The sequence below is a fragment of the Mustelus asterias genome, chromosome 23 (genome assembly GCF_964213995.1).
Source record: "Mustelus asterias chromosome 23, sMusAst1.hap1.1, whole genome shotgun sequence".
In the NCBI taxonomy this organism is placed as follows: Eukaryota; Metazoa; Chordata; class Chondrichthyes; order Carcharhiniformes; family Triakidae; genus Mustelus; species Mustelus asterias.
This window is the reverse complement of record NC_135823.1, coordinates 53,055,214-53,067,447: the sequence shown is the minus strand read 5'-3', so window position 1 is coordinate 53,067,447 and position 12,234 is coordinate 53,055,214. Positions and strand designations below refer to the sequence as shown.

Below are 12,234 nucleotides of genomic sequence, written 5' to 3'. Positions count from 1 at the left end.
TCACTCTGCAGCTCTTTGCGAGGTTTGAAGTTGGGGGCAAGAGGGGGGGAAGTCGACAATCAGCCTCTGTTCCTTTGTCAGCCCAGGGGAAGGATCGCCAGCCTCTCGGCGAGACGGTTCAGCACCCTCTCCCAAATTGCCAGCTGATATCAGAGAAATTTCTAAACCAAAAAAAAACTGCGTGTGAGCTTCAGCCAACAAACTGCAAGAATTAAACACGTTGAGCCGAGATGAATTCAGAGAAATAGGATTTTCTTTAAAAAAAACTACAACTACAAACAAAAAAAGTTTGATCAGCCCAGTTTATGTTCTCTCTTAACCTGGATTTTTAAACGGAGTCGTCCATCTGTTGATTTTATTTTTTTGTTTTAACAAGGAATAAGTTTGGCTTTTATTATAAATCCCCCCCTCCTCCTCTATGTCCCATCCCTTTTTTTTCCAGTGCTCCCCAGACAGGTGATGGGCGTATCAGTCCCCGGTGCAGTGTTGACTCATGGGTTTTTTCTGTTTGCTCTGATCTGAGCAAATATGCAGATGTACCGGCTGGTCTACTGCTGATGCCAGAGAGGGAGAGCACGGCGAGGAAACGTACAAACCCAACGTGAAACAATAAATCCTCGCACACTGGTTACTTTCCCGAGGGATGGTACTGAATTTTACTGGGACAGGGGCGCCGCAGAAGCTCCTAAATGATCGATTCCCGCTCCAGGACCAACTTCAGCTGAAACGAAATGAGAGCCACAGTCTATTTCATGCTTGGCTTTTTGCTACCTGACCTGTGTGAATACTGAGGTAAGTAAGCTGTTAGGCTAAAGCACTGTTAACCTGTTCCTTGCTCCCAAGCTGCTCTTGCCTCTATTTTACGTTGAGTGGTTGTTCTGCAGTTATGTTTAATTTTTGAACGAGTTGTACTTTTTGCCCCCCCTCTCCACCGCTGTGCACATTGACTACATACAGCTCAACTACTCGGCAAACTCTGCGCTGGGCACATTTTCTCTTCCAATTCTCTAAAATTGGGCAAATGTTTTTTGTATTCCCTCAGGGAATGGATATTTTGTATGTTGGTGCGTGACAGCATTTTTTTCGGCAGCAGGTCTCGGCTTGTGTGCCTCGGTATTCAGTCAGTTAAATAATATCGTAAGCGGACACAATGGTGATCTTATTTTTTTCTCTCTGAAAGACACTACATTAAGATCGAGGAAGGAGAGAGTGGGGGGGGGGGGGGGAGCAACACAGCACATATAGTTATGGCTGTGTATAGTTATGGCTTAAAGTCCCTGTGTGTGAGGGCAAAGTACCATCAGCGTGGCTGAGATTTTCAGTCCCTGTGTTGCAGTTTGTGTCTCTCCGTGATCAATGTAGCAGGCTGCAAAAGTTACAAGGAAACACAACACCAGGTGCTTTCACTCCGAGCACAGAAACTTTCCTGCTGCACTTTGGGTTTGGGCACTGCTACATTTCATTCGGTGACTCAGAACGAATGCAGGCCGGTGCCTTTTGCAAAGAGGGATCCGGTTCCCTGTGGGTCACTTCCAGGGCTGTTTACTGCGCTTGAGTACAGCAGCGAAAAGAAACATGCTCTCACAACCTCAACCTAGCCCTTTTCAACCCCGTTTAACACTTCCATGTGTTCCAGGTTGTACGGTCGACCTCTGCTCGGTTCTGCACTAATAAACACGATTGTAAACGTTTCTACAAAACTTTTTCTTTTTGATTTTGTTTTAAAAAAGGAAGAGGCGTCACTCGTTTTGTCGATGATTTTCTCTTGTTTTTAATTTTGCATTTCTCTTCGCTTATTTGCCTCATTTACTTCCAAGGAAGCTGAATTTCCCCCAGAATTGCTGGAGAAGCTGGCACACAGTGATATTACCAGCATCCGCGATCTTCAGCGCCTCCTGGAGATTGAATCCGTAGGTAAATTATGTTTATATGTATATAATATATATATCACCTACCCCTCTTTGTCTTACCCGTGGAAGCACGTTTATTGTCCTGTAACATTTAAGTCGCACATTTCACAATGGCTGTCATGTTTATGAATTGTTTCTCGTTGTGATGAAAAACAAGTCTGCAAGGGGTCAGAATCCACAGAATGGAGAGCCATAAAAAGCAAAGGCTTCAACGCAGAGAGAGAGGCAGCTAGCGACCCCTGAAATCGCCCTGTAACATTGCAACCCTTACAATATGTATATATATCGCTTTGAAGGGCCGGGGTAATCCATTTTACGCCCCCCCCCCCCAAAAGAAAGAAAATCGGTGAAGGGCTTGAAACTGCATTCTTGGAGCCAGTCCATGCTAGCAAGGCGCGTTCGCCGTCCCACACTGACTGGTGGCTGTGGCTGTTTATGCTACAAGCACTGATTCAGATTCTATATTTGCATAGACGGTTGATGTGTGTGTCATGTGAATCACAAAACTTCAAAAGCTGGCAGCGAGCACTCGAGACGCCCTCAAATGAACATATTCGTGCCGTTTAACAGGAGAAAGGATTGTCTCCCTTAATGCAAAATATTTGCATTGAAGATGTCCTCGATTTAGACAGCACCCCAACCCCACCCCCCTGCTCCCCCACATCCCGGGCCAGCCATTTGTGGAGTACGTTCAGAAAATGTTAGGTGATAGTCATAACACGCAGGCACTTGCAGACAGCTAACTTCAAAAGCATTTTATGGTCGAAAGTTTTACTGAAATTACAATGAAAGACATAAAATAATGCAGTAAAAAAAACCCTGTAAAATTCTGAAACCGTTTCAGTAACAGCGATAAGCTTGGAAATGTAGCGGAAAACAGTGGAGTCTGTTATTTGAGCCCACGGTGTTGCTGCAGAAGAAACTACTTGTTCATCCCATCATAGAACATGAACACGTTCCCCCCTATCCACATGCCATTCTAAACAGCAGAAGCCTTTGGTCAATCGAATGGAATTAACTGCAACCGGACACTCAAGAGGGCGACTTTTTGAAATACTTGCGCAAAGCAGAAAAATTGCATTTATATAGTGCCTTTCACAACCCTGAGATGTCCTAAAGCACCACAGCCAACAAAGTACTTTTGTACTTGTGCAGAAATACAGCAACCACTTTTGTACACAGCTCAGTCCCACATGAGCAAAACCAGATAATTTGTTTCAGTGATGGCATTTCAGCGATAATTGTAGTCGGGCACCTTCCTCTTTTTGACATAGTTCCATGAAACCTTTTACATCCAACTGAGGCAGCAGCTGAAACCTCGATTTAAGGCATCATCTGAAAGACAGATGAACTCATGCCACAGTGTCAGAATAGTAAATTAAAATTAAAACCCATACCAATAGTCACATTGTAAATTAACTCACAAAGATTTAACTCTGTTCAGCATGTTTATCAAAATTGCAAACACATTCCAAACAATTGGATACTTTTTAAAGAACATGATTACAATTTAACCAAAATTCCAAGCGATAAGATATTGTATAACGTCACAATGTTTTTTCCCCCCCTCAAAGAGAGAGGTGGTGGTGGTGGTATCCAGGTCAGGCACATTTTCTATACAATAAAATCTTCATAAAAAGGTCCATCAAGATCTTCTGTTCTAGTTGTTGCAGTTATTGGTAGAGAACACAGGTGGAGGACTTGCTTCTCTTGTTTTTATTTTCCTTTTGCAATTTGGGCAGCTTCAGACTGAATACAAACAGACTGCAGCACATGGGCAGGCCACAAATGACCTGCATGCAAGTTTTGACAGGTCGCTTGCAGACTTGTGCTGCCTGTTTTGAAGTGAAATGGTGGCCAGAAGCAAGTCTGATAATATGTAAAATAAAGCTGTATCTCATGTATCACATCTGATTGGATATAAACAAAGCTCCGAGATGCTTGTGATTTGTGCAATGTAGTAATTGGCAACAACTAGATACACAAGATGTCATGTTAACATAAACAGTAATAGTATTTCCAAGTTAGTAAAATTCATGCACACACAAATCCGAGATCAAATCGATTAAATAAATCATGACCTCACTGAACGGGAGTGGAGTAAGGAAACAGAGGGACACATCATTCAGGTAACTGCTAGAATCATAAAAATGACACTTTCAGAGGAAGTGTGCGCTGACAGAGCATTTGAGTCATTTAACTATACCAGAACCCCCCCTACCACCCCCACCCCCAAACAAACTACCCCAGTTTTGCAGGGAGAAACATCAAACAGGATTCCTGCCTTGATCTTGGTCCAGCAACTACTGTTGGAAGTGCAGATGGAGGGTGAATGAGGACAGGCTTAAACTTGACTCTTGTTTCTCCCTGATAACAAAATGGGATTTGAAAACAGCATTTTTGAGTTTACTAGATATTAGAGAATGAAGCTATTATTAAAGAGGAGATAGCAGGGCATCTGGATAGAAATGGTTCGATCAATCAGACGCAGCATGGATTCATGAGGGGAAAGTCGTGCTTGACGAACATGTTGGATTTTCATGAAGATGTGACTAGGGCGGTTGATGGAGGAGAACCGGTGGATGCGGTGTTTTTGGATTTCCAAAAGGCGTTTGATAAGGTGCCCCATAAAAGGCTGCTGAAGAAGATTAGGGCACACGGAGTTGGGGGTAGTGTGTTAAAGTGGATTGGGGACTGGCTATCCGACAGGAAACAAAGAGTCGGAATAAATGGGTGTTTTTCCGGTTGGAGGAAGGTAACTAGTGGCGTGCCGCAGGGATCGGTACTCGGGCCGCAACTGTTTACCATTTATATAGATGATCTGGAGGAGGGGACGGAGTGTAGGGTAACGAAGTTTGCAGACGACACAAAGATAAGTGGAAAAGTGAATCGTGTGGAGGACGGAGAAGATCTGCAGAGAGATTTGGACAGGCTGAGTGAGTGGGCGAGGATATGGCAAATGGAGTATAACGTTGATAAATGCGAGGTTATACACTTTGGAGGAAATAATAACAAATGGGATTACTATCTCAATGGAAACAAATTAAAACATGCTACCGTGCAAAGGGACCTGGGGGTCCTTGTGCATGAGACGCAAAAGCCCAGTCTGCAGGTACAACAGGTGATCAAGAAGGCAAATGGGATGTTGGCCTATATTGCGAGGGGGATAGAATATAAAAGCAGGGATGTCTTGATGCACCTGTACAGGGCATTGGTGAGGCTGCAGCTGGAATACTGTGTGCAGTATTGGTCCCCTTATATGAGGAAGGATATATTGGCATTGGAGGGAGTGCAGAGAAGGTTCACCAGGTTGATACCGGAGATGAGGGGTTTGGATTATGAGGAGAGGCTGAGGAGATTCGGTTTGTACTCGTTGGAGTTTAGAAGGATGAGGGGGGATCTTATGGAGACTTATTAGATAATGCGGGGGCTGGATAGGGTGGAGGCGGAGAGATTCTTTCCACTTAGTAAGGAAGTTAAAACTAGAGGACACAGCCTCAAAATAAAGGGGGGTCGGTTTAAGACAGAGTTGAGGAGGAACTTCTTCTCCCAGAGGGTGGTGAATCTCTGGAATTCTCTGCCCACTGAGGTGGTGGAGGCTACCTCGCTGAATATGTTTAAAGCGCGGATGGATGGATTCCTGATCGGTAAGGGAATTAAGGGTTATGGGGATCAGGCGGGTAAGTGGTACTGATCCACGTCAGATCAGCCATGATCTTATTGAATGGCGGGGCAGGCTCGAGGGGCTAGATGGACTACTCCTGCTCCTATTTCTTATGTTCTTATGTTCTTATTTGCCTGCTACGGATCATCAACACCACGACGTTCCCAGAAATTTAAATGTCTGCAATGGTCCATTTTTCAGTTTATAAATTTTATTCACTCAATGTGTAAGCAAGAAATGTAGTAACCAAGACAGCTGCTGTGCGACTCCCCTGTTGGGATAGTGGGTAACGATGCTCCCTGGTGCGTCGCTGACTGTACAAATCAGAAATGCCTTAGTATCACAGTAATGCTATGTTCCCTAGTTAGATGAAAAATCAATCCTATACCAAATTCCTGTCGGTGCTTTCTCTAGAAAGAGAGAGTGTGTTTGTGCATGTGCCTATGTGTGTTGGCAGGACCAAATTGGGCTCTGCTGTGCCTCGTTCACCTTTACTATAGTCAAGCAGCCTGCAAACACTTCCAAACAGCTTACAGGTGAGGAATGTCAAGCTGTCGACAGGTTCCTAATGTCTGTGAATCACAACTCAGCAATAACAACAAAGCAACAACTTATATTTATATAGTGCCTTCAGCATAATAGAATATCCCAAGGTACTTACAGGAGTATTGTGGAACAAAGTATGACACCTAGCCACTGAATTAGGTCAGACAACTGAAAGAATGATTAAAGAGGTAGGTTTTAAGGAGTATTTTAAAAAGAGGAAAGCAAGGCGAGGAGAAGTAAGGGGCGAATTCCAAAACTTAGAGCCTAGGCAACTGAAGGTGCAACCACCAATGGTGGAGAAATTAAAATTTGGGATGCTGAAGAGGCCAGAATTGGAGGAGCGCAGATACCTTAATGGATTGTGGGGCAGGAGGACATTACAGAGATAGGGAGGGGGGAGGCCATTGAAAGCAAGGGTGAACATATTGAAAGTCAGGGTGATGCTTGACTGGGAACCAGTGTAGCTCAGCGAGCCCTGGGGTGAAAGATGAACAGAACTTGGTGCAAGTTAGGACACGTGCAGCTGAGTTGTGGATGACCTCAAGTTTACTGAGGAGAGTAATTGGTACACCAGTCTGGAGTGCAAAGGAATGATCAAGTCTTGATGTAATGAAGGCATGAATGAGGGTTTTAACAGCAGATGACATCGATCAAGTTGGTTGATGTTACTGAGGTGGAAATGGTGGCAAATATGAGGTCAGAGACTCGTCTCAGGGGTCAAATGTGACACCAGGGTTACAAACAAACTGTTTAATCTCAGATTGTTGCCAGGGAGAAGGATGGAGTCAGCAGCTAGGGAAGGGAATAATCAGTTGATTCGTGGGGAGGGGGGTTTGTTTTTTAATCCCCTTTAGTCCTATATTAGTCTTTTCTTTGGCTTTTCTCATTTGTTTTCCTCTCCTTACATTCAGATATCAATTTCCTACTCGTTCATTTGTTCACTGATTTAGTTAATCTTATGTATTCCTGTTTTTTTTCTACCTTTTACCCTGTTTTGCCACACCACTTTCTTCTCAGCTTTGTTAATCTTTATTACTGTTGTTAATTTTAAAGTAATTGCCTGCTTTTCATGTTGAAACTGTTTAATGTGGGTGCATTCTGACAGGAAAATTGAGATCTGTGTGTAGAAATGTTGGTAATTTGGGCCCTATTCTGCATCTGAAAAGTTCCCTTTCACTGGCTTTGTCAACTTCACAAGAAATGTGGAGCAAACTTAAAAGTCCCTATGGAACAGCCAGCTTAATAGCCCTGTCACATTTATCGCAATTGTTCCCACACCTTTACAGGAGTCTTTAACTGGGGACTATTAGTAACCATAAATAGACAATGTAGCACAGTATCCCCAAGCTATCAATTTGCTAGTTATGCGATATCGACAGAGGTGCAGTATGCTTTGTGAGGCTATGAAACTTGAGATAGACTGCTGGAAAACGATATAATGGCCTTGTTGGCTAAGCTCGTGTTATCATTCATTCTCAGTCATGATCACTGGTTGAAGATTACTCATGGTTTACATTTCAGTGGTACATTGAAATGTCATTTTAAATCTGCAGCACAGTATTGCTCTTTGTGTTAGACTTGATCAGTAAATGTGTACATTCACTGCCTAACTTAGCTGATTATGAATTTGACATTTAGCACAAAGACTGGAAGTGAAATGTAGAAAGAGATCTGGTACATACAGTAACATTTCACAGGAATTGGAACAATTTATTGAAGTTCTATTCCATAACAATTTAAGGGCAACACAGACATGATATTGAGAAATTTTCACCCATCTCACTTTTCTTGCTGTCTCCTTACTGGGCTTTGGTTCTACAGGTGCTAGATACCTTCTAGTACTTCATCCCAATGACCATTCTTCGTGTGTGAACCCAGACAGTTGAATCTCTAACAGTTTCTGCCCTTACTGGGTAACAGTACATGCAACCCTTCCAAACATGGCTAATGATTAGAAGTGGAATTCTCCTGGACCAGCATAGGGTCACTGAAACTAATTCTAGCATCCCTACTGTGTTTCACTTGAAATCAACATCTCAGTACCTACCAAGAAAACAAAATTGGAACTTCTTAGTTTCTGTGGCTCAGTGCCACTTTATGCAGAGAAAGTCTTTAATGAAAACCCCAAAACTTTCCCTAGATTTTAATTTTTCTCTGTGGTGTTTGCCCAGAAAACATTGCTCAAGGCCACACATTGAGGAAAATTTGAGTGGAGAGGATCACACACCGATTACACGCGTTCTGTACCTTTGTATTACTTCATGTCCATGTCCTAAAGAAAAATATCTAACCATTGGTATATTGAACATTGAATTGGGCGGCACGGTAGCACAGTGGTTAGCACTGCTGCTTCACAGCTCCAGGGACCTGGGTTCAATTCCCGGCTTGGGTCACTGTCTGTGTGGAGTTTGCACATTCTCCTTGTGTCTGCGTGGGTTTCCTCCGGGTGCTCCGGTTTCCTCCCACAGTCCAAAGATGTGCGGGTTAGGTTGATTGGCCATGCTAAAATTGCCCCTTAGTGTCCTGGGATGTGTGGATTAGCGGGTAGGATATGGGGGTAGGGCCTGGGTGGGATTGTGGTTGGTGCAGACTCGATGGGCCGAATGGCCTCTTTCTGTACTGTAGGGTTTCTATGAAGTCCTTCTATCTTAATATGATCTAATAAATAGAACATGGGTTCCAGAAAATTACTATTTTGAATATTATTCTAAATTCAGCATTAGACTATACTGCTTAGTCAATTGCAGTGAGACATTTATAGAAGTGCTGTTCACCTTTAATGCAATTCTGTAGTTCATTATTAGTGCAATGTAGTGCTAGCTTAATGAAGAAATCACAAAGCTCCCACAAACCTTTAGAGGTGGAGACATAGGAGGTGGTTGGTTTGTTCGCTGGTTTGCGATGAATCAACTGATCTCAGCTGAGATAGTTGTTAGAGATACTAGGAGTAGCTGCAGCATCCTTATGTTAATGAAGGAAGAAATCGGCCCGTTGTTATTCAGCGATTCCTTCTGGAAATGTATGTGTAGTTTTTGGGCTTACCTATGAAACCCTCTTTCTCTTCCTTGCCCAGCACATTGTAAAGATATATACATGAATTTAGGCCAGTTACCCATGTGTAGCCGGGTGTGAAACTGTTAGGGACTTAGTGCCTTCAGTTCAGGAAGGCGGGGAGAAAATAATTTTAAAACATCACAACAATCACTGTGTGGAGGAAATAATTGTATGCCGTCGGTTAATAAAAGACAACATGCAGGTGAGACTAAATCCCTGACTTTTATTTCCTGACACTATACAATGTGTGTCCATGAACTATTTCTGGATTGGTATAAATAGTAACATGTAACTTGTATCCTGCAGTGATTCACAAATATGAATGAGTTCAAATCCACAGTTTGAGTACTCAAAGGAGGATAATGCACTTAGCAGTATTGTATAGTGTGTGCATTTACCATTGAAAAAACTAATGGTAACTCCCACAATAGTGTGTGAATGTACTATTTGGTGTAGTACTGAGCAAACCAGGTCAGGACGTATTTAGATTCCACTTTCGGTGTCTGTTGTGCTTACGTATCTGAACTAGAACTGTGTATATTATATGATAACACAAAGAATAGGAGCACTATAATTGTTCTGAGAAGTCCTGGGCTGCTGCTCAGAAACTTGCATGTCTAGACATCAGATAAGGGTAGGAATGGGCTTGGTTGTGATGCTTCTTGTAGTTAAATAGCATGCTGGCTGTTGTACCTGCTTGTAGATTGCAAGAGTCATAGAGGTTTACAGCATGAAAACAGGCCCTTCAGCCCAACTTGTCCATGCTGCCTTTTTTTTTAAACCCCTAAGCTAATCTCTGCATTTGGCCCATAACCCTCTATACCCATCGCACCCATGTAACTATCTAAATGCTTTTTAAAAGATAAAATTGTAACCGCCTCTACTACTATCTCTGGCAGCTTGTTCCAGACACTCACCACTCCTCTGTGTGAAAAAATTGCCCCTCTGGACACTTTTGTATCCCCCCCTCTCACCTTAAACCTATGCCCTCTAGTTTTAGACTCCCCTACCTTTGGGAGTAATATGAATCATATTCTGTGGTTTCCATTGTAGCAATAATGAGAGTCAACATGACGTACGAAAATATGTGCAGTTATCATTAACATTGTACTTATGTATCAAATAATATGGCTGTTCTGATATGTTCTATTTTTCCTTATATCACAGGGGATGATGATCACTCAGAATCTAATTTAAGGTCTCACAGTATTAATGCAATAAAACATGAGTATACAAAGCGCTCAGCACCTATAAGGAGAAGGCGAAGTATTGGTAAGTTTAGTTTAGTTTTATCATTTTATTTGCAACAGACATTCCTGAGTACAACTTTATTTTTGTTACTCAGTGATACCTACTTTGATACACCTACCAATTTCTTATTACAGTGATTTACCAACAATGTGAATATGGAAGTGATTACTATCATTGAACCGTTCTTCATGGTTCTTTTGCATCAGGCAACATTTTTCAGCATTGCAGAATTGCACAGGGGCAATGTGATTCTAATTTTGCTTTGAGAATTGGTTGTAGATTAGATCAGATGTCATTCCGGTTAGGTGATTTCACTGTGACACGGGACTTTGTTTAACTTTTGAAATTACACAAATTCTCAGCTCATGTTCCTTTAGTTGGTGGTTTGAGATGTGATTTTGCAGTGTGCGCTGGATGCACAATTCTGTTGTATGATGCAATGGAATACAAGTGCTTTATCAATGTAGTTCATGTCATATGACTGTTGAAACTAGCAATCTGTCTCTGTTCTCACCTCACCAAGCCACCCCCACTTCCCAAACCATGCAGAAAATGGCGTAAGCTGTTCTGCACCTGCAAATGTTATCTGGAATACCTCCAGCGGCAGTTTGGCTCAAGGACATAGCACACCTTGCAGTTGACTTAATATTGACAAAGTGTTCAGGCTTCTCTTGCTGTTTATACTGTTATCTGAACTCGCTGATGCTGCTGCCCTTTGATATACCATATGTAATTTCAGTAGAATCAACATAAGAAGAAAGCCATGATGTAAGAAATATGCTACTTGGAATTCTTCTTTGTTTTTCCAACTCTCCCTCCTCTTCGTATGTTTCCACCCACTCCCCAGTAAATCTTCACATGCCCATTCCTCATGTGCACAACTAGATAGTGATTGTCGGCTGGCTGTTCCACCATGGGGACATCACATTTTAGGCTGGTCCTGCCACACTTGCTGTCTGTATGACTTATCTTTTTAGCAGGCTATTTAGTTAGCGAACAGGGACCTGGCTGATTTTGCTTTTCCCTTCCCCAGTCCAGTTCCACATTAAGCTGCCAACCTATAAGTGAGCCATCCGGGTGGTATTTGCAAGCTTTCAATACCTTGCATACACGATGGTGCTATTGGAATATTTTCCTCTGTGTATGTTCACAAAAATATTGAGATGTCCCTGAGGGAACATCTGCCCCCCCCCCCCCCCCCCCAGCCCACCCCATCCACCTCTAAGTCCCAAAAGACAGTAGGACAAATTCATCAAGGCCACACATCTAGGGTACAGCTCCAACAGATGTACGTCAGAAAAAAGATTATAACTCCAAAGCACTGATGCTCAATATCATGGTTGCTACTGACAAGGCTCTGCCTCAGAATCACATCCTCACTGAATTTCCCGCGAGTGCCAATTACTTGAGGGAAAACTGTCATTACAGAAAATAGGTTACAGGAGGCAGTGGTGTAGTGGTATTGTCACTGGACTAGTAATCCAGAGACCCAGGGTAATGCTCCCTGGACCCAGGTTCTAACCCCACCATGACAGATGGTGAAATTTGAATTCGATTTTTAAAAAATCTGGAATGTAAAGTCTAAAGGTGATCATGAAACCATTGTCAATTGTCGTAAAAAAAAAATCTGATTTACTAATGCCCTTTAGGGGAGGAAACCTGCAATCCTTACCTGGCCTACATGTCACTCCAGATCCACAGCAATGTGGTTGACTCTTAAAATGGGCAGTTAGGGATGGGCTACAAATGTCCACACCTCATGAATGAATACAAGAAAGATAAACAACAAATAATTTGCTAGAAAGTCAA

The 12,234-nt window shown here is 42.6% G+C and overlaps 1 protein-coding gene across 1 annotated transcript in view; it reads left to right on the top strand.

Moving 5' to 3' along the window:
- Positions 1-589: 589 nt before the first annotated feature.
- LOC144510779 (platelet-derived growth factor subunit A-like) overlaps positions 590-12,234 on the top strand; it is a 33,222-nt gene continuing 21,577 nt past the window's right edge. Inside the window, 4 exon segments of the mRNA XM_078240639.1 lie at positions 590-755; positions 757-792; positions 1,818-1,914; positions 10,342-10,446. Coding sequence (XP_078096765.1) covers positions 732-755; positions 757-792; positions 1,818-1,914; positions 10,342-10,446 — 262 coding nt within the window. The 5' untranslated portion in view covers positions 590-731.